The 26,709-nt window shown below is 41.4% G+C and overlaps 1 protein-coding gene and 1 pseudogene across 2 annotated transcripts in view; one reads left to right on the top strand and one right to left on the bottom strand.

The window, feature by feature from the left end:
* Positions 1-14,057, bottom strand: part of OGT (O-linked N-acetylglucosamine (GlcNAc) transferase) — a 43,568-nt gene extending 29,511 nt beyond the window's left edge. Inside the window, exons 1-4 of one of the 2 annotated variants that reach the window (XM_004064365.3) lie at positions 13,276-14,057; positions 10,259-10,439; positions 8,543-8,786; positions 1,975-2,043 (exon numbers count right to left, since the gene is read on the bottom strand). In XM_004064365.3, the coding sequence (XP_004064413.1) occupies positions 1,975-2,043; positions 8,543-8,786; positions 10,259-10,439; positions 13,276-13,312 (531 nt within the window). In that variant the 5' untranslated portion in view covers positions 13,313-14,057. The remainder of the gene's footprint in view (positions 1-1,974; positions 2,044-8,542; positions 8,787-10,258; positions 10,440-13,275) is intronic. The other variant, XM_004064366.5, reaches the window with a different exon arrangement.
* On the top strand, positions 13,694-18,844 carry LOC109024665 (suppressor of cytokine signaling 6-like; annotated as a pseudogene).
* The last annotated feature ends 7,865 nt before the right edge of the window (positions 18,845-26,709 follow it).

The following is a 26,709-nucleotide window of genomic DNA, read 5'->3' as shown; positions in this document are numbered from 1 at the left end:
ACATTCTCTTACATAACTTGCTTGTAAATAAAATTATTTTAAGCTGTTTCTGAAGCCACAAGACAGAAGATTCAGGCATGGAGGCAAATTGTTTTGCTGTGGCAGTTACAAACCCGTTACCATATTTCTCATCATGTGACTTTTCGGTGCGTTCCTTGCTGGAAGAGGAGGAGGAGGTTGTGTGTCTGCCCTAGATCCAGGCCTCGAGCTCCCTTCAGCGAGGCACCTTACGCATGGAATAGGAGGTTTCACCCACCTGAAACCTTCTAAATACAATATCAATGGTGAAAAACCAAAAACAAGAGAGAAAATAAAAACAAGATCATTAGTAAAAGTTCAACAAAGCAATTGAAATTCTTTGGATGTCTATTACATATGGGAATGAGGACAGTCTCAAGTCTGTAATATGGGAAACATGCAGAAGGGAGAGGGTTAATCAGGGCTATTGCATACAGCAGGGATTTTTGCTGGAAGAAAGGCTCTTCATTTTCTACAAAGACAACTTAATTTTGCTTCCATCTACTAGGAATATGCTGGCTTGAATTTTCAAATGCACTGATTACAAAAGAAATACATTGCATTTCACTCAAGAGTATTTTCTTGTTTACTAAGTTCTCACAAAAAAACAGAATAACATTTTTCAAACTAGGTGTCTCCAGAGCTCTGAAATAAAGAAGTCAGCAACCTAAGGCAGGCGCAATGTCTCAGCCTAAACCGATCTCTAAAGCTGCAGTGAAGTGCAATTCATGTTAGCTGTCCGCTTGGTGGGGTGACAATTAATAGGAGCTTATCAAATATTTGTTCTATAAATTACCAATTAGATTTATCAGCTAAGATGGAAATAAATTACAATTCATTAGCTGGCAACCTACATAAGGTTAATCCAAAATGTCAGCAGAATTTATGAGCTGTGCACTTAAAACTAGTGCCTTTTAAAACATTAGATGGTGCTGAAAAGCCTTCTCCCTCCCTGGATGAAGCAGTCAAACAGACAGCTACGCTGCGCATACACTCCACGCATTAGCATGCGCGTGGGGCTCAGAGCAACAGGTGGGAGTTTCAGAAGCATTCTGGTTTCTCCCCACTCCTCACCCCTGCAGCGCGGTTGCGTAAGGTGGCTTGTAACAAGACAACTGCATTTATAAATTTAATTTTAAATTATACCAAAAGCTTTAATTAACCCAACCTGGTGTTCAAATTCATTATTTGGAAACACAGAATGCTAAAAGCCACCTTTCCACTTTGGCAAGTTTTCTTTCGATCAGTCCATTTCCCAAACAAACCAGCTTTGTCCTTCTGACCTTTTTTTTAAGGGGTTGGGGTGGGGAGGAATAAAAGAAGGAAATGAGGAAGAAAAGAAGGTAGACAACTAGGATTGGAAAAGAGGAAAAAGGAACTTGGGAAGGGAGTGGGGACAAGGGACAGGATGTTCCAATTATTAATTTGTAATCATTTTAACAGCCTTTCTTCCACTGTAAAAAGGGTGAGGAAGATGAAGGGAGGAAGGTTAAATAAGAATTTTAAATGCCAGTATTACAGGGTAACATTTGGATGAAATTCTTCTCCACTTACAAGCCACAAAGGACTTAGAAGAGCAGCATTTTCAATGGCACCTGCATCATATAGGAGTCTTGAGCCAAATCACAGGCGCTCTGCTTGTCACCAGCAGGCAAGCCTCAGATTTGAAGGAATGTTATTTATTCCCACATAAGATCATGACGGAGCCCAGTGTTATAAAGATGGTCTAGCTCAGCAGAAAGGCTCCAAAATGTTCAGGTTCTTGCTTTACCCCCAGATTTAGAACAGATATGCCAAAGCCTGGCCCTGCTCTATTCTGAGGCGATTCATGCCGTCAGTTTTCCTCAGTTTCAAAGGACTGTTTTGTGAAGATAGCTCAATGAAGAGTTGAAGACTTGGCAAAAAGTACAAGTTTTCATAATACTGATGTTTAAATGTGTTCTATCAAACACCTACCTTGGCTTCTTCCAAGCGACCCAGGGCTTTGAGCAGGTTCCCCAGGTCACTGCGAACACAGTACAAATCCTAGAAACCCAGAGACGCTGTCATTAATTATACTCTGCTTTGTCAATTAAAAATATCTTGAAATCACTTTTAAGCATCTAGCGCCCTGCCATTTTATTCTATCAACTAAAGATACTGCCTGACAAACTTCAGTGCAGGACCACAACCCCTCATCCACAATTCCAAATCCCGAAAAGTTCCAAAAACTCATTTGAGGGTTAAACCTGACTTGAGGTGACATGAAACTATTTATAGAATTTAGTTATCTCACTTAGTATGAATACTGTCTTTTGCTGCAGAAATATAAATGTGTTTTACTAAAAGGTGCTGCTCCAGACTTTTCTGGGTGTTTTATATATGGTATTATCTTTCTAATATCCTAAAAATTCTGAATGTTGAAATGCATTTGGACCCATTAGCTTCACATAAAATACTATGGGACCTTACTAGAGCTTCTTTCTCTCCTCCCCAAATGTCAGTCACATTAAAAATATATATATCAGGCCGGGCGTGGTGGCTCATGCCTGTAATCCCAGCACTTTGGGAGGGCGAGGTGGGAGGATCACCTGAGGTCAGGAGTTCGAGATCAACCTGGCCAACATGGCGAAACCCCATCTCTACTAAAAATATGAAATTAGCCGGGCATGGTGGCGTATGCCTGTAATCCCAGCTATTTGGGAGGCTTAAGCAGGAAAATCGGTTGAACCCAGGAGGCAGTGACTGCAGTTAGCCGAGATCGTGCCACTGCACTCCAGCCTGGGCGACAGAGACTCTTGTCTCAAAAACAAAAGGAAATATATATATATATATATATATATATATATATATATATATATTTCACACACACACACACACACACACACACACACCTCAAATATTTGTCCAACTATGTTATTCAAGGTTATGATGAATCACTTCTGTATCAAGGACCGAAAATTTTCCAGAGTGGAAAAAAACATATTTAGCAAATGACTACCTATGAGCAAACCTACCCTTAGGCTGTCAGGAATATTTAGAAACTCTGACTTCATTTCACTATCGGGCAGAAGAATTATCCAACCAAAGCCTCAATCCTGGCACCTGCCACTAGATTACTCATTAGTATTAAGTGCCATTAGAGTTGAGTGGGTGAATAATGAAAAGCAGTTGACTCTGCTTTCTATTAGCAGCTCAATTGTGCTGCTAGTCATCTGACTCATCAGTCCGTTCATCTGGATGAGACACTCATCACAACAGTGAGCTTAAATTTTTATTTGCCCTGTTTTGCCATTGTCAGTCACATCTACCAGTCAACAGGCAGAAACAATGACAACAGGAAGTATGCTTATTATTCCAAATTGTTCCATGGGTGAAAGAGACTTAAGTCCTAGAAAGCGAAATTTTGTCAACTGTGCTGAAAAATCATCATATATATGATTTGCTCTGGAACTATATTATGGTTTCCAAAATCACTTAATTCTACTGATAAACAGCTTTTGTGGTTGTATAGTATCATCCATCAGGTGAACCAAAAAGTCTGCCAACAAAGTACAGGCTGCCACACAACAATCTTACGGTCAGCCATACTGGGTCAGTTCCATGATCTCCCTGACTCAATACTGTCCTTCAAGGAATGACTGATGTTCTAGAGAGTAAGGTTGTCTCCCATCACTTCAAGCACAAAAGGCTAATACTAATCCTCAAAACATCAAAGTTACCATTAATCTTATTTGACTTCTCCTCTAATTAGCCTGAGCACTTTTTAACACTATACTCTCAGAAGTAATGAATTATATAATCTTGCTATCTACTTTGTATGGTTATGTTTTTTTCTAAACTGACAGGGTTACCCCTGTTTTGGCAGACCATGACTGCATAATCCAATCCATGCATACAAGCTCCTTCTACTACTTGATAATTGTGGTTATACATGTTTGGACTTTTACCAATTCCTATGCCTTTTCTAAGTCATAATAATCAGAAGTCTTGCAATAATTCTCCAACAATGACTGTAATGGCCATACATAGTAGCCAGCTGTTGCGTAATTTTATTACCCTCATGAACTCTTGGATGGATGCCACTTAAGTCCTGACAGCATATCTATATTTTGTTATCATCTAGATCCATTACAGTATACTATATCAAGTTAACACAATGCTCATAGTTAAAAATACATTATCTTCAAGACTACTATAAGATAATCAATAAGGCAGTTTTAGGAAAAGCTAAAACATCATATTAAATGTAACGGTGAAATCCAATTCTCCTGTTTGGGGATCCAAACCTATGTGCATGAACAGCTAATTTCTAGAAAACGCACGGGCACCACCATTCTCCCAAAAGTTCAAAACCCAAGACATCACTTCTGCTTCATCCGTCAAATCAAAATGTTTTTGACAATTATATTTCTCAAAACTAGCCCATTTTATCCATCCCAGGTTAATACATTTCAGGCAAACTGTTACTCAATTCAATAACATGCCTGGAACTATAGGGAAAAGATATAGAATCCTTATCATCAAGGGGCTTACAATCTACGTGAAAAGACAAGGCACACACTAAATGCCCACTCAGTAGTAAAGAATTTTAAGAGAACTAGATGATGAGCTCATAAGAGAAGTTTAAGCTGGGCCTTGAAGGATAAGTAGGGTTTTAATAGACAAAGGAGGAGGGCACTGTATACAAGGGAAAATCGTGAGAATAAAAGGAGATGGAAATGAGCAAGATTTTCCTGTAGAACTATTTCTCCTAAGATTGCATCAGTTTCCTGCCTTTCCTCCTAGAGCCTCCCACCCCCACCAGCCACAACATCTAGACATGTACATACATATGAAGTAAAATCAGGTCGATAAAAACCTACAGTAATTCTCAATTGCCTCTCAAATTAAATTCAAACTCCTCAGCCTCTCTATTCTTTATAAATCTTCCAATTGACTCTCCTCTACTACATTCACTTCTTGTTACTACTTGACTCACCACTTCAGCCAAGGAAGTCTACTTGCTATTTACCTTCCTACAGAATGCTTAGGTCATAAGCACCCACTCGAGGAAATCTTCTGATTAATACTCTCCAACAATTATCATCCGAGGAACTTACACCATTTTTTCCTTTACGGGTCAGGTCCTGTCTTATATTATAACCCGCAACTTCCCCCACAACACATCTCCCCATTTCCTAACAAAGCATTGTATGCACAATAAGCACTCACATATTTAAATGTGACATTTGCACAGCAACCTTAACAAAAAGCAGAACAGAGAAGAATCGAAATATACAACAGAAAGCAGAACAGAGAAGAATCGAAATATATGGTTTTCTACAGTGCAGCTGTATAAGAGAGGCTCAGCAGTAACAAGTAACAAATAACATGACAGGAACACACATGATGGCCAGGATGCCAGCAGCTCGCCATTCTGTGCATCCACAATCAAAGCACAAGCAACAATTCAACAACCTATAGATTCAGAAACAGACCTGTTTAAAACAACTCAGGGTTATAGCCGTTACAGAAAGGACAATTTTATACATAATTTGCAAAAGGAATTGCCAGGTATAGGCAACTCTAGTGAGTCACCATGTAAAAGAACATGTGCGGTCACTGCAAGGTGCTATCTGCAATAACACCTTCAAATACAACAGACTGGCCAGGCACAGTGGTTCACGCCTGTAATCCCAGTACTTTGGGAGGCTGAAGCGGGCGGATCACCTGAGGTCAGGAGTTCAAGACAAGCCTGGCCAACATGGTGAAAGCCTGTCTCTACTAAAAATACAAAAAATTAGCCAGGCATGGTGGTGGGCACCTGTGATCCCAGCTACTTCGGAGGCTGAGGCAGAAGAATCGTTTGAACCCAGGAGGCAGAGGTTGCAGTGAGCCGAGATCGCGCCACTGCACTCCAGCCTGGGTGACGAGGGCAAAACTCCGTCTCCAAAAAAAAAAAAAAAAATGACAGACTAAAATCTTACCAAAATTATGAAAACACCCAACATTATAGAAGATAATTCAGAATGAAAAAAATGAGATAGCTGTCTCAAAGATAATTTCTATAATCAAGTCACAGAGAACAACTTCTAAATTGACATATCTATTAACTTAAAAAGATAAACACTGTTGAAAACAGTTACCAAGGTTACCAAAGATACTACCTTAACATTCTACTCTTTCACTGCTGCAAAACCAAAATAACCTGAGTTTCTTTAACCATTTTTCATAGAATGCCAACTACATCTATGATTCAGGTACACAATGTACTAATGATGCATTTAAGCACTGTCAACGAGAACATAAGGAACAGACGCAAGATTCTACCAGTACTGAACTGACAACGGGCATTTGACAGTAAGTTTAAATTCTAGTTAAGACTTTAGATATCCTGAAATAAATTAAAATATGATCACTATGGCATGTTTAGTTGAAATCAAGGGAACTTGCACAATCCCATTTTCATTCTTATTGGTAAAAAGAGTAATAAATAAGTAAAGCAGCACCTTCCACTAGAAGAAACATAGAACCAGGGGACAACACATGGCCATTCAATGCATTCAGGAGGTAATCCCATGATTTATTTTAGTACTATCTCACTTCCTTGGTAGGGTACAACAATAAGCTTCCTGCTAACAGCAGGTTAGATATTAAATAGCAAGGTTCCATCTCTCACTTTAGTTTTCCTTCTCAGCATAGTCCTACTGCTTGGGTACACTATCAGTAGCAATGACTGCTCTGCTACACACATAGGCAACTGGAAATCTGAGCCAAGGGCATTAGAGTTAAAGATGGCAAGAACCACAGCTGTGTAAGAGGGTACACACTATCAACAAGAATAGAATCAACCTGATTAATAAAGGGAAAGAACTTACTGTGACAACTGGGTACAGAGGTGAGCCCTGAGCCCTGGGAAAAATGGGGTCCAAGGCCCAGTGGCAGCACATACCGGGCTCCCTAAAACTTTATGTGGGTAACTAGCTAGATTAGTATTGCAATAAAACTTACAAAAAGTCACTCAAATGTACATATATATACACTGAGTGTCTCAGAAAAGATAGACAAGAAATTAGTTTCATTTGCTACCTCCAAGAGTGCTAACTGGAGGTATTCACTGTATCCATTCAAAAACCAATAAATTTAGAAGCTGGGTGTGGTGGCACACACCTATAGTCCCAGCTACTCTGGAGGCTGAGGCAGGAGGATTGCTTGAGCCCAGGAGTATGAGTACAGCCTGGGCAACATAGCAAGACTCCATCTCTTAAAAAAAAATGTTTTTTAAAGCAATGGATTTTCTAAAAAGGACACGTTTAAACTCTCAAAATTAACTACAAAAATTGTTAATAGATGTCATCATGAGAAGTGACTTCGGATCTTTGAACAAACTACTAAATTTAGTTTCAGTTTCCTAACCAAAAAATAAGGGACAGCAAGATATGATCAATGGTTTTTTAACTGTGCTCAAGGGCTGCTTTGATGGGTGAGTGCCCTCTGGGCACATCATCCCACTTTTATTTCTTTTCACTTCAACATTTGCTTTGAGGATATTCAGACTCAGGTTTTAGTATCTACTAATACTTCATTACTAGCTTTGTACCCATGAAAGCCACATAACCCTGAGTCCATGGTTTTTTTTTTAATTGATAAAAATCAGAAATAATATCATCTATTTTGAAGAATTATTGTGAGGATTAACTAAGACCAATCATTTAAAGCTGTCAGTAGAGTGTCTGACCACACAGACTTTCAGTAAATGGTAGCTAAAATAAACTATTAGCCATTTCCAGGTTGGTTACAAAACTGAATGTTGACAATGTAACTTGGGAACTTTTTCTAGATTTCTATAACCCCACTATCATTTACCTCTTAAGTTTACATCTACTTTCTCTAACTACATCATAAGTTCTGAGGGAAAGTCTTATGTTTTTGTATCTTTCGGAGATCCTAAACACAGTATGAATTTAAGGTCTGCCAGCTGAGCCTTACTTGTTCCCAGAACACATCTGCAACTTAGACAAAAAAAATTTTTAAACTAATCGAAAGCCCAGTATTAGTATCATCTAAATTCTATGACTTCTAATTACATTGAAAGAGAAGAGAATAGGATATTGAGGAAGAAATTTTGTAGCCTAATTTTCACATCATTCCATATAGTGGCATCTTGTTTCAAACTATTTTATATTACAGATTTTACAGATTAAGACCCATTATCCACCATTCCTTGAAAATCAATTAACTTGCAAACACTTATCAGAATTTATCCAAAGTTAATCACAACAGAAAAAAGTCATGTGCTCTGTACTTTATACGTGTTATTTTAAAATTGATGTAGTTTCTTGCAATAAGAATTTTTATGCTTTTTAATATAACTTGCTAAATAAAACAAATATTTTAGCATAACGCACACCAGCTAAAAGCAATTTCACCATTTTAAGTACATAAGCATTTCTAAACTTTTGACTTTATTCCATGTGAAAACCTACTTTAGTGTCTGAAATATCACACTATGTTTCTTTCTGGGTTTCTAGGAAGGGAAAGTAACCATTAAAATTTTACTCACAGGATTGTACTGAAGAGCAGAGACGTAAGCTTGTACTGCCCCTTCCATGTCACCCGCTGCTACCAAGGCGGCTGCCAGGTTAATATAACCATCGATGAAATCAGGTTTGAGACGCAATGCATGTCGATAATGCTCAATTGCCTCCTGCAACTGCCCTCTTTCCTTGTACACATTCCCCAAATTCGAATAAGCTTCTGCCAGAAGGGGGTTCTGTTTAATTGCCAGAGTGCTAAAGTGAGCAGATCTGGAAAAGGCGACAAGTGTTAATGCATGGGTATGCACGTTACGGAAAAGAAGGTATGGCCCATATGCAACTCAAACAGTTTGAGATCTGTGCTATTGCTCATTATATAATACCTTATCTTTTAACTAGTGCATAGCAAGAAAAATTTGGGAAATCAAAGATTTTCAAAAGTGGAGGTATTCTAGATTTCAAAATGAAAAGCTTTTTCTTATTAAATAAAATTATTGGCTGGGCGCAGTGGCTCACGCCTGTAATCCCAACACTTTGGGAGGCTGAGGCAGGAGGATCACCTGAGGTCAGGAGTTCGAGACCAGCCTGGCCAATATGGTAAAACCCCGTCTCTACTAAAAATACAAAAATTTAGCCAAGCACGATGGCGGGCGCCTGTAATCTCAGCTACTCGGGAGGCTGAGGCAGGAGAATCGCTTGAACCCGGGAGGCGGAGGTTGCAGTGAGCTGAGATTGCGCCACTGCACTCCAGCCTGGGTGACAAGAGCAAAACTCCACCTCAAAAAAAAGAAAAAAATTCTAACTAGAGTCTTGTTACAAAACTACCACACTGGCCGGGCGCTGTGGCTGATGTCTGTAATCCCAGCACTTTGGGAAGCCAATGCGAGCAGATCACCTGAGGTCGGGAGTTCGAGACCAGCCTGACCAACATGGAGAAACCCCGTTTCTACTAAAATTACAAAAATTAGCTGGGCGTGGTGGCACATGCCTGTAATCCCAGCTACTCAGGAGGCTGAGGCAGAAGAATCGCTTGAACCCAGGAGGCAGAGTTGCGGTGAGCCGAGATGGCGCCGCTGCACTCCAGCCTAGGCAACAAGAGCGAAACTCCGTCTCAAAAAAAAAAAAAAAAAAAAAAAACCCCACCACATTGGAAATCATGATCATTAAGATAAAAAATGGAAAGCTATGTGCACGAGTCTCATTTTCCATTTAAGATTTAATGATGCACATCTTTAAGTGTCTAAATATGCCAGAATAACAATTATTAAAAGGACAGGAACACAAATTCTTCCCTTTTGATTAATTCAACTGATTAACTAAAAGCAACACACCATAACAACTTAATGAAACTCCAGATATGCATCTCCTGCCACAGCATACATAACCATCGTTTCTGAGCATTTCAGTCCCTCAAACTGACAGGTCTCATGAAAGGGAGACTGGATGCTCAGATATACATTGATGATAATTTATTACCTGAACAGAGTCTAGAAAGCAGCAGACCCAGATAGAAAAATCTAGAAAAGGTCCCTAGTCATACTGATAATATAACTACCACCACAAAAGGAAGGAGAAAAACTGGCAGCTGGGCATGTCACAAGTGGGCAAGAGAGCAGATGTGCGTTGGCGGCTCAGTTGAAACCCGGTACTGGAAAAATTTCAAGTTCAAATATTTAAGTATCATTTTTCAAGCTCAGCACCCAGAGGCAGCAATCACGAGCAGGTACCCCAACATCTCCTACCTGTCCAGCCTTCGACACTGGAAGTGTATAGATGAAAGTAATAAAAGCACACCAGTATTGTCTGGCTCTTGTCTCCAGAGCTGCATGCAGTGTCTCTCAGCTGCCTCAAAATCTCCTGCCTGATATTCTCGATGTGCCAACTCAGCTAACCCTTGGAAGGAAAGCATACGTTTCGTTGGTTCTGGAGAATCATCAAAACATTTGAGGGAAGGAGGGGGGAAAACAAAAAGTTAGAAATGTAAACCAAAAAAATGTAAAAATATGGTATATTTAACTTAAAAATGGAAATGCTTGAAACTATGTAAAGCACTAGAGTGTTCTGCACGTTATTTATATCTTCAAGTTAACATCAAGTGCAGAATTGGCATTTTTAGAATTCACCCATTAATACTTTCTTTCCCAAACTAGAAAGGAATATTTACTTCCATATGAGATTACATTTTATGACCAAAAACACTTTGTACTTTTAAATTATAAATCATAGGTAGCATCTAAGGATTCACTGAACATTATTCCTTATGCCTTAGTTAACATACAGAAACAAAATATTAAACGTGTGATTTGCAAGGTCACAAAGACTTAATAATATCAGAATAACATATTGGGAAACTTAATATTTTGTGCCATATTTCAGGTTGGATTTGTTGAGGTGGAGTACTGGTAACAATCTATCAATCTTAACCTCAGTGAGGACACCAGATGTGTTAACTCTTTAAATTATATCAATTTTTGTATATTTCAGAATTTAATTCTTTAAAAGGACAAGTAGAAACGAGCCTAAGGGAAAAACCAAAAAGTCAAAGTGCTATTTTTAAAACAGCTGATAAACAAGATGTTTGTCATTTGACAACAGCCAAAATAGTTAAAGGGGTCATCAAACATTTTAAATAAAGACCCAAGATTACACTGCTCCTCTACCATCCCAAACTCACAAGGAGACTAAATTGGCTAAATCCCACCCACGTTGGTTTAGCACTAACATTTTCCAAACAGCTCTGGTATTGACTAAAGGATTAAGACATTGCAAACAAGCCTATATAAGCCAGGCAGTTACCTGCAACTGCAATGGTCAAAACGTTGGGAGGGAGGGAGGATGGACGCTAAAATATATTTGATAAAGCGCAACATAATGAATAAATAAAAGCACTTCGCTGCAAGTGACTTAATCCAGATACATAAAGATCTTTAAAGGATATAGCTAAAGCCCAGAGAGGGAAAAAAAAAAAAAACTGCTTGTCACAACTGTAAATACTTAAACTGGGAATTCGACCGTAGCACTTCACTAGCTGGTTGAAATGGGAAACCATGGACAAATTATTTAATTCTACCAAGGTTAAGGTGACTAGTTCAAATTTGAGCCCAGCTCCCCAATCATCAGAGCTGATGAGCGTTCCGGATACTGAGGAAAGCAAAGTAAATTTCCTGACAGAATGCACAGCTGACCACCAACAAAAAGAGCATTGAGACTTGCATCCACATCTGGGAAAGGTTATATCTTTAATAGAAACTAAAATTACATTTTAGCTAAGTCTCTAGAACTTCCTAGCTCCTTGTTTTCACACATTACTTTGTCACTTTTCAATGCCGCTTATCTGCTATTTTAACACTTGAAACGACAGCTTTCTCAAATAAATAACACATTAAAAAGGGCAAGCTAGTACAGAATCCAGTACAGAATCTTAAACCTTTGAAAATCACGGTGGAGACGTGGGGAGAGGAGCACGGACTAATTATTAATCCCACTCCCTACAATTACGGATAAGACACTATTGACGATTCACCTACTACTTACAGCACAACTTCCAGAAACAGTAACTAAAACCCTCCACACATCTCAACTGAGAAACAACCAAAAAATAACCTCGCGGGAAACCTCAGAAGCGCAGCCCAATTCCCCACCCCCTTCCGCCCAAATCGCCTCAATATGGAAAGGCAGCTGAAGGACACTCCTACAATTTGGTTGTTTTCGTATTTTTAGTACCAAATGCTCGCGACTGAAGTGTCTAAAAGGGCAACCGCCTTGTACTTGTGCAGCTACACTCCAGTTGCTTTACAAACTCTTCAAGCAGGGATGGAAACTTAAAAAAATATTACACCCTGTGAATAAAGAGATACTGGGCTGAAGAATGGGGATGGCAGACCCAGAGGCGGCGGCGGAGGAATACATCGAGAAAGTAACACAAAGCGAGAATTGGGCGGGCAGGGTGGTCAACGCCAAAGCAGCAGCATCGGGGTGGTTTCTCCCCCAAGGATAGGAAGTGAACAGGGCTGGCAACCTCGCGAAGGGAAGGGTGTGGTTCCCCGCGGACAGGGTGGGAAATCCAGGCTGAGGGCAGCGGTGGAATTGGGCGATGGCAAAGGAAACCCCTGGAAATTTCCAGTCTAAACCGGGACCGCTCAACCGAAAGAACACCAGAAAGGCACTGCCTAGCGGGGTGCTGCTCAATGTCCCCTCTTCTCGAGGTGACTTGTGGCACCATCGACGAGCTTTTGATCGTCCTCGGGTGATGCAAAGTGAGGATATGATTACATCGGAACGGCACCCCCGCCCCAGATTGGCAGAGAAGGACCAAATCTGGCTAAGGGGAAAAGACTGTGGGGGAGATGAAGGGGGAGATGGAGGGGAAAAAGGAGAGGCGATGAGCTGGAATTAGGGGAGAAAACCGCTGCAAAGGAGTGAAAGGGCAGGGATTCCAATGCAGTCCATTCCACGACATTCTAAGCGCGCACGTGTGATAAAAGCGCCCGGAGAGAGTGGAATGCTAGAACATTTACGAAATAAAAACAAAGCAAGAAAGGGAGCAAAAAGCAAGCAAGGGAGGAGGAGGAAATGTTCGGGAAGCGGACGACAGCGGAAAACCCGATGTGATCAGATGCCAGTAGACCACGAAAAGCTTAGCAATGTCACTGATGTAATGGGGATGGTTCGAGGGAAGGGAAGGAAGGAGTGATACAAGGTAGAGGACGGCGCGAGACCCCAAGGGGGCATCTGCCAAGGTAGAACGGGACACCAGTACCTGTGCTGTCGGCCACGTTGCCCACGGAAGACGCCATCTGGAGCTTCTCGAGGGAGAGCAAAAAAGAGGTAACTGGTCCTGCTGCCGCCACTACCGGCTAGAACGTATTTGGAGGTAGTAGTACAAGGGCAGCAGCCGTAGCAATGCTCTGGAGGGCTTGAGCGGCGGCAGCAGTTACAGGCTTCAAACCCTGGGAACTCTAGTTGACCATCTACCTAGTACGGTCTTGAAATGGCGGCGACGGCTCCTCGGCCGAAACAACATGGGCCGGAACTACTTTCTGTTACAATCAAGTGCCCGCGCGGAGGTAGCCGGTAACCAGCGCCGCCAACAAAATGACTTCAAGCTGCAAAGTCGAGATTCCATGTAGTCCTCCGCGCAGCGCCCATTGCGACAAACACCACGGTGGAGACCGCGCATGCGAGCAGCCCTGTCAACCCGACTCGTGGTTAGGGCACTCTCTGGGGCGGAAGCGGCCAAGTTTCTTAAGAGTGTAGCGGAAGGGTAAAAACAAACACACACACGGGACGGATACGTTTTTGCCACCGCGATTAAGAAGAGTGTTTGTTACTTAGCAGGTGGTGTCGTTTTAAACATAAATGCCAAAGGCGTCTAAAAAAGTTTATCAACTGTATTCGTACAAAAACGGATGGTTACGACTCTCACGGATCAATTCTGAGCCAGTCAATTCAGAAGATTGCCTCTCAAAGACAGCTGCTCAAAACGAGGAGCGAGAGGGTTCCGATTTGAGCCCGTCTTCATCGTGACTCGGCCATCGATTTCAGCACTTCGATGAAAAAGACTGAAGCTTTCACAGGGCCGGTTGAATGCAGACACCTTCAATGTTGGCCGTATAGCCTGAAATTTCAAAATCGTTTTGGTATTGAGAGTACTCCTGCCCACGGTGATAGGGCAAATGTTTAATAACTCAGGGACATGCCGGGCGTTTGCACTCCGAAGGCAACCATAAAAATGTTAAAGGTGATTCACGTTCGTCAAAATCCATAACTCTCCTCGAGTTGTGACTTCATTTCAACCAGCTAGCTCTGCACATTGTCACAGTCGGCGATTCCACTGAGCTCAAAGCAGATCAACAATGATAAATGAATTCACTTGCCATCTGCCTAAACCACACGTCTAGATTGAGTCATGAATTGCCTCTACTTCCTTGAACAAATCGGTTCTTACGATCTTCCTGCAGTTTCAAGTCTACTGTTCAGACATTTTGTCACATTGGCATTTATACCTCACCTCTTGTTCTAGAAACGACTTAAGGTAGCTTGCCACATCAGCAAGAAATTATTACAAGCCACTGGAGGCTACAAGTTGGATCTCTGAGAGCCTTTTTATTTCAAAAAGTCCTTGATCTAAGAAAGCAGGTCGATGAATTTCTTCAAAAAGTTTTTGCTACCTAACCCCTTCACTACATTTTTTAAAAAACTAAGTCCTCAAATTCTGCTTAAATTTCTTCAAAACAGTCAACAAACAATTAATTATGGAAATGGCACAGAGAAAATTCATAATGCTAATTTCTTCCATCCCATAATCAAGAGTCACATCATGCAGTGAAAAAGACAAAAATCACTACACAAACTCTCCTGAAAATTGGGCACCAACCTCTTGTAATTTGATTTAACCGGTAAAACCTTCCCCCCCCCCCCCCCCCCCCCCCCCCCCCCGCACACACACACCTACTACAAGTTCCCTATCTGTAATGAGTAAACTCAGCTTTTCAACTTTTAGAAGAGACTTCTCAGATTCCACTGGCAGATGTTTAGGCCTTGCTGATGAGCGGGTGCTAGCTAATTAACAAAAACTCTTTTTGTTGTTAAATGCAGGTCATGTTCCTAATTCTTCAGCCAATAAGTAACATTTACTAGAGTCTCTATGTGCAAGGCACTGTGGGGGGCACAAAAATGAACAAAAATCCTCGCCCTCAAGGAATCTGAAGCCTAGTTAGGTAGACACAAAAAGCTACTAGAGAGCAATACAGAAGACTATTTAGATGATAAAATATATTACTCTCTATGAATATCTAGGGAGGAAACAGGTAAGGTTGGAGGGGGTGAGAAAGAAGCCTTGATCTAGACATTGAAGGAAGTGCGCTTGTATGTTTTTTATTGTTGTTCACATTGATTTCTGGGTTTTTTATGTGCAATTTTAAATTTAGAACCAATTATAATTAAATCAGCTGGGTCTTCAACCCCAATCCCAAACTTTGTCACCCAATAACACCACTGATGTTGCATTACTTTTTTTGCTGCTGTGTAACAAAGTATCACAAATACAGCTGCTCAGAACAACACACATTTCACAGCAGTAGCACCAGCGCTGGACGAGACCCAGGCTGGTGGCTGCTGTTGCACTGCTGCTGAAAAAAAATGGCTCCAAAGGTTAAATGAAGCCAAAGAAATACATAGATGTGAGAGGAGAAGCCAGCTGGACTTCCTGGGTTGGGTGGGGACTTAAAGAACTTTTCTGTCTTACAAGAGGATTGTAAAATGCACCAATCAGCACTCTGTAGCTGGGATTGTAAAATGCACCAATCGGCGCTCTGTGGCTAGCTAGAGGTTTGTAAAATGCGCCAATCAGTGCTCTGTAAAAACACACCAATCAGTGCTCTGTAGCTAGCTAGAGGTTTGTAAAATGGACCAATCAGCAGTCTGTAAAATGGACCAATCAGCGCTCTGTAAAATGGACCAATTAGCACCTTGTAAAATGGACCAATCAGCACTCTGTAAAATGGACCAATCAGCAGGACATGGGTGGGGACAAATAAGGGAATAAAAGCTGGCCACATTCCGCACCCCCCCCCCCTCCACCCACCCACCCACCAGGCCAGTAGTAGCAACCCTATCGGGTCTCTTTCCACACCATGGAAGCTGTGTTCTTTCCGTCTTCACAATGAATCTTGCTGCTGCTCACTCTTTGAGTCTGTGCCACCTTTAAGAGCTGTAACACTCACCGTGAAGGTCCGTGGCTTCATTCTTGAAGTCAGCGAGACCAGGAACCCACCGAAAGGAACCAACTCCAGAACCACCTCCGGAGGGAGATGCAGCCGCACAGGCTCTCCAGGGGTGCGGGACTAATATTCCAGAGAGAAATTGGTCCCCTGGATGAAGTAACCAGTCACAAAGACTAATTAAAATTGATCTTAAAACCTTCCAGAAATCTTGTAACCTGAATAAAAGTAAAGAAGAAACTGATTTCATGGTAGTACAACAACCATCACTAACTAGTGAATGTGGAAAAGATGATTTCTTATTTGGTAGCTGCACTGGTAAAGATATGGCCACTTGTGATATCAACAGTGAAAGATGAAAAAGGTAAAAAAGGAAAAAACAATGAAAGCCTAATGAGTACATTGAAAAAGGCAGCTTTCTGCAAAACAAAAGCAGAACAGCAAGGGGAGCACACCCTATGGGAGTTCTGCCAGATGAGGATACTTTTTCTCTCAGCACCAACAGTCTTTAAAGATGTGAGAGCTCAAAGACCAATAAGGTCCACTTCCCTCCACAATCCTCACTGTAGTCCTCTCCTTGGCTTACAAACTAAGGAGACACATATCAAAACGGAGATGAGACGAAGAGACTCAAAGCCTTGGTTCATTCTTCCAATCCAAGTCTGGCACGGATTTTCACTATCTTCAGCCTGAAGCTGCATACAAAGAACAAAATAAAGAGTTCAAAATTTCAGAATGGAGACTTGCATCTTCACTTCAAGGAACATGTGCTTGTACTTATTGGACTTACGCCTCAAGACTGTATTCAGTATTCTATGCCTTTAGATGAGAGGCTTTATCCTTTGCAAGGGTGTCATGCTATTGTCTGGACAGTTCTCCCATGGAAGTGAGTGGTGAAGCCAGCTGGACTTCTGGGTTGGGTGGGGACTTGGAGAACTTTTGTGTCTTACAAGAGGATTGTAAAATGCACCAATCAGCACTCTGTGTCTAGCTAAAGGATTGTAAATGCACCAATCAGCACTCTGTAAAAATGCACCAGCCAGGCGCAGTGGCTCACGCCTATAATCCCAGCACTTTGGGAGGCCGAAGCAGGCAGATCACAAGGTCAGGAGATGGAGACCATCCTGGCTAACATGGTGAAACCCCGTCTCTACCAAAAATACAAAAAATTAGTCAGGTGTGGTGGCGGGCACCTGTAGTCCCAGCTACTCGGGAGGCTGAGGCAGGAAAATGGCATGAACCCAGGAGGCGGAGGTTGCAGTGAGCTGAGATTGCACCACTGCACTCCAGCCTGGGCGACAGAGTGAGACTCTGTCTCAAAAAAAAAAAAAAAAACGAAAACAAAATGCACCAATCAGCGCTCTGTTTCTAGCTAAAGGATTGTAAATGCACCAATCAGCACTCTGTAAAATGCACCAATTAGCGCTCTGTGTCTAGCTAAAGAATTGTAAAAACACCAAAGGGCACTCTGTAAAATGGACCAATCAGCACTCTGTAAAATGGACCAATCAGCAGGATGTGGGCGGGGACAAATAAGGGAATAAATGCTGGCCACCCCCAGCCCCAGTGGCAACCTGCTTGGGTCCCCTTTCACGCTGTGGAAGCTTTGTTCTTTTGCTCTTCACAATAAATCTTGCTGCCACTCACTCTTTGGGTCTGTGCCACCTTTAAAGAGCTGTAATACTCACCGCGAAGGTCCACGGCTTCATTCTTGAAGTCAGCAAGACCAAGAACCCACTGGAAGGAACCAACTCCGGACACAGACGTTTCTGGGAATTCTATCCCCAAAGCTGAGAATCGGGTAGAGCAGGACCTGGTCGTTGCTCCAGAGATCTTTGTGGATCCATCTCTGAATGGCTTGTTCATTGGTACCTGTAGGAGTTACAATGCAGAGCCCAAGAGCAAGCCGTGAAGACATTCCTGAAGACACTTTCATCATTACTACCTCCAATACAGAACAATCAAATCTAAAGGAACTTCTGTGGACTCACAGGTGCAGTTGTCTATGTGTGTGTCTGAAAGTATCCACTGTCATTTGAATTCTAATCCTGAGTGTCCTCCTGGGGTTGCAAGAGTTGATGATTCTGTCCAAAGTAGTGACACTATGGTTGTGACAAGCCTTACAGAGGAGCTGAAAAAACCTGCAAAATAACAATGGTGCTGGGGGCAATCATACACTGACAGGCAGAAGAAAAGTGAGCAAATGTGCTAGATGATTTTTTTCTTGTCCCAGATAGCCACAATGACTGTTATCTTTCAAGCTCAAGCTTTTGCTCCCATGGTAAAACACTTCACACTAGAATTGAACACTCGAATGGTAGGTTTTGCTTTTATGAGCAACCAGATGTGAAAGAACAATTAGTTGATCTAATTGAACATTCAACCAGGGACTCTGGAAAATAGAGTTTTTTCTTATTGAAGGTCTCGGTTACCTGGATCTGCAATTTACCCTGTAAGACTGACCAATCCAATATTACAATTCATACAGGTTTGTTCTTTGCAGCACCCATGACATTTGTTTTATGTCAGCATACCAGAATAGACTTATTTCAAAAACTGCCTTTGCCAAACAAAATGAAGGCTTATTTACAGGAGAAGCATTGCTAAAGGATTATGAAAACCCTGCATCTTGCACTTTGGAATCAAGAAAAAGAGACTGAAATACAGTTTTACAAACTTTCGTTGCTATCAATTTTGATGCCATAACTGTTTCAGTTTTATGTGTAAAAGAGTAATCAATTTGTTGAGAGGTGGGGAAGTGTTGGCAAGGTGTCTTGAGTTTATTTTGGTCCTTTAAAAAGTAAAGTCTTGAGTTCTTAGAAGTGTGAATTATCTTTATCAATTTCCAAAATAATTACAATAGGAATTCTCAGATTCTCCTTAATCTGCCGCAACTCCTCCTCCACTGCTACTCCCACTCCTTTGCCGCTGTCCACTATGATTTTTATGTATTGAAAGTACATTTCATATGTATTCAATCCCAAGTAAAGTTGAATGAAATTTTTCTTTTCTTTTTTTTTTTTGAGACAGAGTTTGGCTCCTGTTGCCCAGGTTGGAGTGCAGTGGCACGATCTCACCTTGCTGCAACCTCCACCTCCCAGGTTCAAGCAATTCTCCTGCCTCAGCTTCCCGAGTAGCTGGGATTACAGGCACATGCCACCACACCCAGCTAATTTTTGTATTTTTAGTAGAGACGGGGTTTCGCTATGTTGGCCAAGCTGGTCTCAAAGTCCTAACCTCAGGTGATCTGCCTGCCTCAGCCTCCCAAAGTGCTGGGATTACAGGTGTGAGCCACCTCACCCTGCCTGAATGAAATTTTTTGAATGAAAATTGTTGTCTTTATTTTTGAGACAGGGTCTCACCCTGTCACCCAGGCTGGAGTGCAGTAGCATGATCACAGGGCGTGGTGGTGTGTGGTAGGAGGATCACAGTGGGAGGATCCTGGGCTCAAGTGATCCTCCCACCACAAGCCACCACACCCAGCTAATTTTTTTTTTTTTTTTTTTTTTTTTTTAGAGACTGGGTTTCACTATGTTGCCCAGGCTGGTCTTGAACTCCTGGGCTTACATGATCCTCCTGCCTTGGCCTCTCAAAATGCTGGAGATTACAGGCATGATGGATGCCTGTAATTACTGGCCTAAAAATTGTTGTCTCTTCAAATGGCCCATTTTCAAAAGCTAGTGTTGAAGAGACATATGTATGTGATAAAACACAGAATTTACATATACCTTGTACATTAGATTACATATTTTTAATCTTACACTTTAGAAAGATTTAGAATTATGCATTGATATAATCTTAGACAATAGAACACAGATCTGCAACATATCTTTTAGAACATCGTTTTCCAAATTATTTTAAGGTTGCACTAATTTTTTGGTTGTGAAAAGTTGAATTTTTCTGTTGCCTTCATTTTCATCTGTGGTTTGTCCTCTTTTTAAGTGGCCTTGCACATAAAAATCTTAAATTTATCCCACCAATATAGACATTGTTGCTTTTTCTGTTATTAAACTCTGCTATAAATTGTCATAACATATAAAGACAACTAGAACTATTGTTTTTTAAAGTATTAGATGATCTTAGATTCCCATGATAGTATTTTTTGTGTTATCTATATTTTCCTTTGGTAAATGTTTTATCTTGATCATGTTAGATTAGTAAACATTATCTTGGTTAGAACTTGATTGTACAATTGGTTTTTGTAAGTGATTGTATTATCTTGCAACATTAAAATTTTTATAAAGTTTGAATTGATTTGAATAAAAAGAAAACATTGTTTAAAAAAGAAAAAGCATTGAAGATGGATTTATATTTTTCTTTAATGTAGTCACTATTAAATATGCTACATTTGACCCCTGCCCTCCCTACTTTGCACAAAAAAAGACTCTGCCAGATTTATGGGAGTCTTGTTGCATACCATATATACTGCCATTTAAAAAATAGTTATTTTGTGGGGAAGCACAGTGGCTCACACCTGTAATCCTAGCACTTTGGGAGGCCAAAGTGGGAGGATCGCTTGAGCCTAGGAGTTTGACATCAGCCTGGACAAGATGGTGAAACCCCATCTCTACAAAAAAAAAATACAAAAATTAGCTGGGTGTGGTGGTGCTTGCCTGTGGGCCCAGCTACTCAGGAGGCTGAAATGGGAGAATCACCTGAGCCCAGGGAGGTGGAGGTTGCAGTGAGCCAAGATCACACGACTGCATTCCAGCCTGGGCGACCAAGCAAGACCCTGTCTCAAAAAAAAAAAAAAAAGTTTTTTGTTTGTTTATTTTTATTTTACCTAAGTCTCAAGTAATTTGGAACCATTAATCTTTTTATTCTCTGAATCAGTAGTAATTGGAGGTGGTTATCCCCAATAGTTTTCAGTTATTGTGAAATGCAGCATGTGTATTCATTGCACAATGCTGTAATGTAGTGTTTTTGTATTGCCTTGTTCAGAAGATGTTTCCAGTTACACAGCTTTAAAGGAAAATGTTTTCATCTCACATAAAACATGTAATTCAAGGTGTTTCTTCCTTTGTCTTTGACAGTTTTCCTATCTCTACCCTCATTTAAACACAGAGGCAGGGCCAGGGGTGGTGGCTCACGCCTGTAATCCCAGCACTTTGGGAGGCCGAGGCAGGCGGGTCACCTGAGGTCAGGGGTTCGAGATCAGCCTGGCCAACATGGTGAAACCCCCTCTTTACTAAAAATATAAAAATTAGACGGGTGTGGTGGCGGGTGCCCGTAATCCCAGCTACTCTGGAGGCTGCGGCAGGAGAATTGCTTGAACCTGGGAGGTGGAGGTTGCAGTGAGCCAAGATCACACCACTGCACTCCAGCCTGGGCAACAAGAGTGAAACTCTGTCTCAAAAATAAATAAATAAATAAACACAGAGGTAAAGGTCTTAAGTCAAACTTAATGGCTTTGTCATTCAAACATATCTGTATCCCCACTTCTTATTAATTTTCCTTTTTTTTTTTTTTTTTGAGACAGAGTCTCACTCTGTCGCCTAGGCTAGAGTGCAGTGGTGCGATCTCAGCTCACTGCAAACTCTGCCTCCCGGGTTCAAGTGATTCACCTGCCTCAGCCTCCGGAGTAGTTGGGATTACAGGCAACCGCCACTGCGCCTGGCTGATTTTTGTATTTTTAGTAGAGATGGGGTTTCACCATGTTGGCCAGGCTGGTCTTGAATTCCTGACCTCGTGATCCGCTCTCCTTGGCCTCCCAAAGTGCTGGGATTACAGGCGTGAGCCACCACACCCGGCCATTTTTTTTTTTTTTTAGAAACAGGATCTTGCTCTGCCACCCTCCCACCTTAGCCTCCCAAGTAGCTGGGACTACATGTGTGCACCACCACACTCAGCTTTTTCTCTGTTTTTTGAGATCAGACTGAGATATTATCAGAAAAGACACAAAGCCATAATATCATGGTATTATGCTATTTTGACTTAAAGGGGAAAAGGTACTTAATTTTGGATAAACATTGGTTGTACCTTGTTAATGAAGATTCATTTTCTGATATATTTTCACCTAATATGACACGATATGGAGTGTGTTGTAATATGTGTTCACTATAACACTATAAGAACTATTACAGACTGGGTGAGGTGGCTCACATCTGTAATCCCAGCAATTTGGGAGGCCAAGATGGGCAGATTGCCTGAGCTCAAGAGTTCAAGACCAGCCTGGGCAACATGGCAAAACCCTGTCTCTACAAAAAAAAATTAAAAATACAAAAATCAGCTGGGTGTGGTGGCATGCTCTGGTAGTCCCAGCTACTTGGGAGGCTGAGGTGGGAGGATCACTTGAGCCTGGGAGGTCGAGGCTACACTGAGCCGTGTTTGTGCCACTGCACTCCGGCCTGGGTGACAGAGCAAGAATCTCTAAAAAAAAAAAAAAAAGAACTGTTACAGTTGTGAACTTGTTCTCAAATTAATGCAGACATTTAAACTACTTTTTTGGCAAAACTGTTTATATGTAAACATTTAAAATGTATCTAGGGTGAGTTAAAAGTTCCTGTGCATCTATATTAGGATGGCAGGTATTGTCAGAGAGCCACTGTATGTTAATAGTAAATGTTGAAATGGCTTCTTCATGTTTCGAGAAGCACTTACTTGTACTATTTGTGAAATCATGGTGCACAGAGATCTTTGAATTGTCCTGAATCCCATTGTATCATGTGAACATAACTTGTCCCCTGAGTTTTCCTTATGATACTATGTGTTTAAGATCTGGCTGTTTAGTGTCAACATTATTCAAATTTTCATCTAAATGTTTTTAAAGTTGTATTTTATGTTGTTTTGGAGAACAAATGTAAATACTGTTCTCTGTCATAAAGTAAATATTTGATGTGCTTTTGTATAGCCATAATATATTTAAAGAAATATACCCTGTCATAATACAATTTGAAATTGTTAAATTCTGATAGCATATTGATGAAAATAAAAGTGTTTGCCAAGAAATTAACTGAATTTACAAACAGAAAGAAAGGAGTATTGCAATATTTTTTGCTTTTGTATGGCAAGATAGTCATTTGACATAGGTAGCACAACATTATGTGAAAGATTAACTTTATATGATACTAAAACAGTCTGGTTAAAAATGGAAAGGAAAAGGAGAAATAAAACTTCATTCTGTAGTTTGGTCTAAATACATTTTGATCATAGTTTTGGATGGTAGCTGAGATGACATATGGACACAACCTATAACAGATTTTTTTTTTTTTTTTGAGAGGGAGTCTTGCTCTGTCTCCAGGCTGGAGTGCAGTGGTGCGATCTCGGCTGACTGGAACCTCTGCCTCACGGGCTCAAGCGATTCTCCTGCCTCAGCCTCCTGAGTGGTGGGGACTACAGGCGCACATCACCATGCCCAGCTAATTTTTGTATTTTTTGTAGAGACAGTGTTTCGCTATGTTGCCCAGGCTGGTCTTGAACGCCTGAGCTCAGGTGATCTGCTTGCCTCGGCCTCCCAAAGTGCTGGGATTACAGGCATGAGCCACTGCATCCAGTCTTATACCTGATTTTTAAATATGTGCTTCTAAAAATCTAAGCTCAAAGGAAAAAAAAGGAAAGAAAAAAGAAAAGAAAGAAAACAGGCAGGAAAGCTCTATCCATTTGCCATGATAAATAGATCAGAGGTTTTTTTAAATCAAAAGTTTTATCACAAAATATGATGAAGACCAGAGTTATTGTCAAGCCTTACTAGGACACTACTATGCATTTCTACAAATAAGAACGCTATTGAAAGAACACTAAAGTTCTCATTCCCTCTTTCTCAGAAAAAAAAAAAAGAAGAAGAAGAAAAGAGAAAAAACCTATTTTCTTTCTACTTGGTGCAACATTCTGAAATTTTAGAAGGTCAAAATGTTTATCACAGGAAATTATGATAGAACTAAAATAGTTTTCAAGGAGATCAACTGCACAGGGCAGCTATCTTGCTCTTGAAGAAAATCAAGTGTCATCTAAGAAGTAAATTATAAAGTATACATTATAGTTTCTGAGTCAGTATTATTAAAACAGGATAAAAGTTACTAAAATCTTTTTTTTTGTTTTGAGACTGAGTCTCACTCTGTCGCCCAGGCTGGAGTGCAGTGGCACAATCTCAGCTCACTGCAGCCTCTGCCTCCCAGGTTCAGGCAATTCTCCTGCCTCCCCAGCCTCCCAAGTAGCTGGGATTACAGGTGCCCACCCCCACACCCAGGTAATTTTTGTATTTTTAATAGAGATGGGGGTTTCACCATGTTGGCCAGGCTGGTCTTGAACTCCTGACCTAGTGATCAGCCTGCCTCGGCCTCCCAAAGTGCTGGGATTACAGGTGTGAGCCACCGTGCCCGGCCAGTTACTAAAATCTTAAATGGGTTATGAGCAATCTCTCTGTTAATGCTACATCTCAATATTTTCTTTAAAATGCCTTCAGTTACAAAAAATTAGCCGGGCATGGTGGCGGGCACCTGTAGTTCCAGCTACTCGGGAAGCGGAGGCAGGAGAATGGCGTGAACCCAGGAAGCAGAGCTTGCAGTGAGCCGAGATCACACCACTGCACTCCAGCCTGGGCGACAGAGCGAGACTCCATCTCAATAAATAAATAAATAAATAAATAAATAAATAAATAAATAAATAAATAAATAAAATAAAATGCCTTCAGGCCAGGGGCGGTGGCTCACACCTGTAATCCCAACACTTTGGGAGGCCGAGGTGGGCGGATCACTTAAGGTCAGGAGTGCAAGACCAGCCTGACCAACATGGCGAAACCCCATCTCCACTAAAAATACAACAACAAAAAAATTAACCAGGCATGGTAGTGGGCACCTGTAATCCCAGCTACTCTGGAGGCTGAGGCAGGAAAATCGCTTGAGCGCGGGAGGTAGAGGCTGTAGTGAGCCTAGATCGAGCCACTGCACTCCGGCCTGGGTGACAGAGCTAGACTCTGGCTCAAAAACAAACAAACAAACAAACAAAAAATAAATAAAACAAGGAACAATTGCCAGTTCCATAAATAAATTTCTAAAATAAAGTAGTGGTACACTAGCAATCACAAATTTAGTTTTTTATAATACTTTTTAACCTTTTTATAAACATCCTTTTTATTTGTTCTTATTTTTTTATTTTTATTTTTTTGAGATGGAGTCTTGCTCTGTCTCCCAGGCTGGAGTGCAGTGGCGCGATCTCGGCTCACTGCAAGCTCTGCCTCCTGGGTTCATGCCATTTTCCTGCCTCAGCCTCCCGAGTAGCTGGGACTACAGGCGCCCGCCACCACGCCTGGCTAATTTTTTGTATTTTTAGTAGAGACGGGGTTTCACCATGTTAGCCAGGATAAACATCCTTTTTATTAATCAATTATAGCATGGCAAAATATGTAGTTGCTGTTTCTGAAGAGAGTGTTCCAAACTCTACATTTAGGAGTAATGAAAAATTATTATTACTTTTTTTTTTTTTGAGATGGAGTCTCGCTCTGTCGCCCAGGCTAGAGTGCAGTGGCTTGATCACCGGCTCACTGTAACCTCCACCTCCCGGATTCACGCCATTCTCCTTCCTCAGCCTCCCGAGCAGCTGAGACCACAGGCACCCGCCACCACGCCTGGCTGATTTTTTGTATTTTTAGTAGAGACGGGATTTCACCGTGCTAGCCAGTATGGTCTCGATCTCCTGACCTCGTGATCCGTCCGCCTCGGCCTCCCAAAGTGCTGGGATTACAGGCATGAGCCACCGCGCCCGGCCAGAGTAATGAAAAATTCTTATAGAATTTTATAATAAGTAGCTGGGTTCAGTGGCTCAGTGGCTCACATCTGTAATCCCAGCATTTTGGGAGGCTGAGGCGGGCAGATCACGAGGTCAGGAGTTCGAGACCAGCCTGACCAACATGGTGAAATCCCATCTCTACTGAAAATACAAAAAAATTATCTGGGCATGGTGGCACGCGCCTGTAGTTCCAGCTACTCGGGAGGCTGAGGCAGGAGAATTGTTTGAACCCGGGAGGCGAAGGTTGCAATGAGCCGAGATTGCGCCACTGCACTCCAGCCCAGGTGACAGAGCCAGACTCCGTCTCAAAAAAAAAAAAAAAAGAAAGAAAGAAAATAATTTTGTAATAAGTATACATTGGATTAAAGAAATTTTATAGTCATGTTGGAGTGTTATGAAATTAACACTTGCAATCAGACTTCTGTAATTAACACCTTTTTCTCTGTTTCAAATCAGGTGTGTACCATTTGTATTTAGAATCCCACAGAATTATCCCAATTCCATTGATTTCAACATGTTTTGGTCTGTAAACAAAGTGATTTCTTGGCCTGGCATGGTGGCTCACGCCTGTAATCCCAACACTTTGGGAGGCTGAGGTGGGCAGATTGCCTGAGCCTCAGGAGTTGGAAACCACCCTGGGCAACATGGTGAAACCCCGTCTCTACTAAAATACAAAAAAAATTAGCTGGGCATGGTGGCACTCGCCTGTAATCCCAGCTACTTGGGAGGCTGAGGCAGGAGAGGCTCGA

The sequence above is a fragment of the Gorilla gorilla genome, chromosome X, assembly GCF_029281585.2.
Source record: "Gorilla gorilla gorilla isolate KB3781 chromosome X, NHGRI_mGorGor1-v2.1_pri, whole genome shotgun sequence".
Lineage (NCBI taxonomy): Eukaryota > Metazoa > Chordata > Mammalia > Primates > Hominidae > Gorilla > Gorilla gorilla.
The sequence above is the reverse complement of the archived record's forward strand: the minus strand, read 5'-3'. Positions and strand labels throughout refer to the sequence as shown.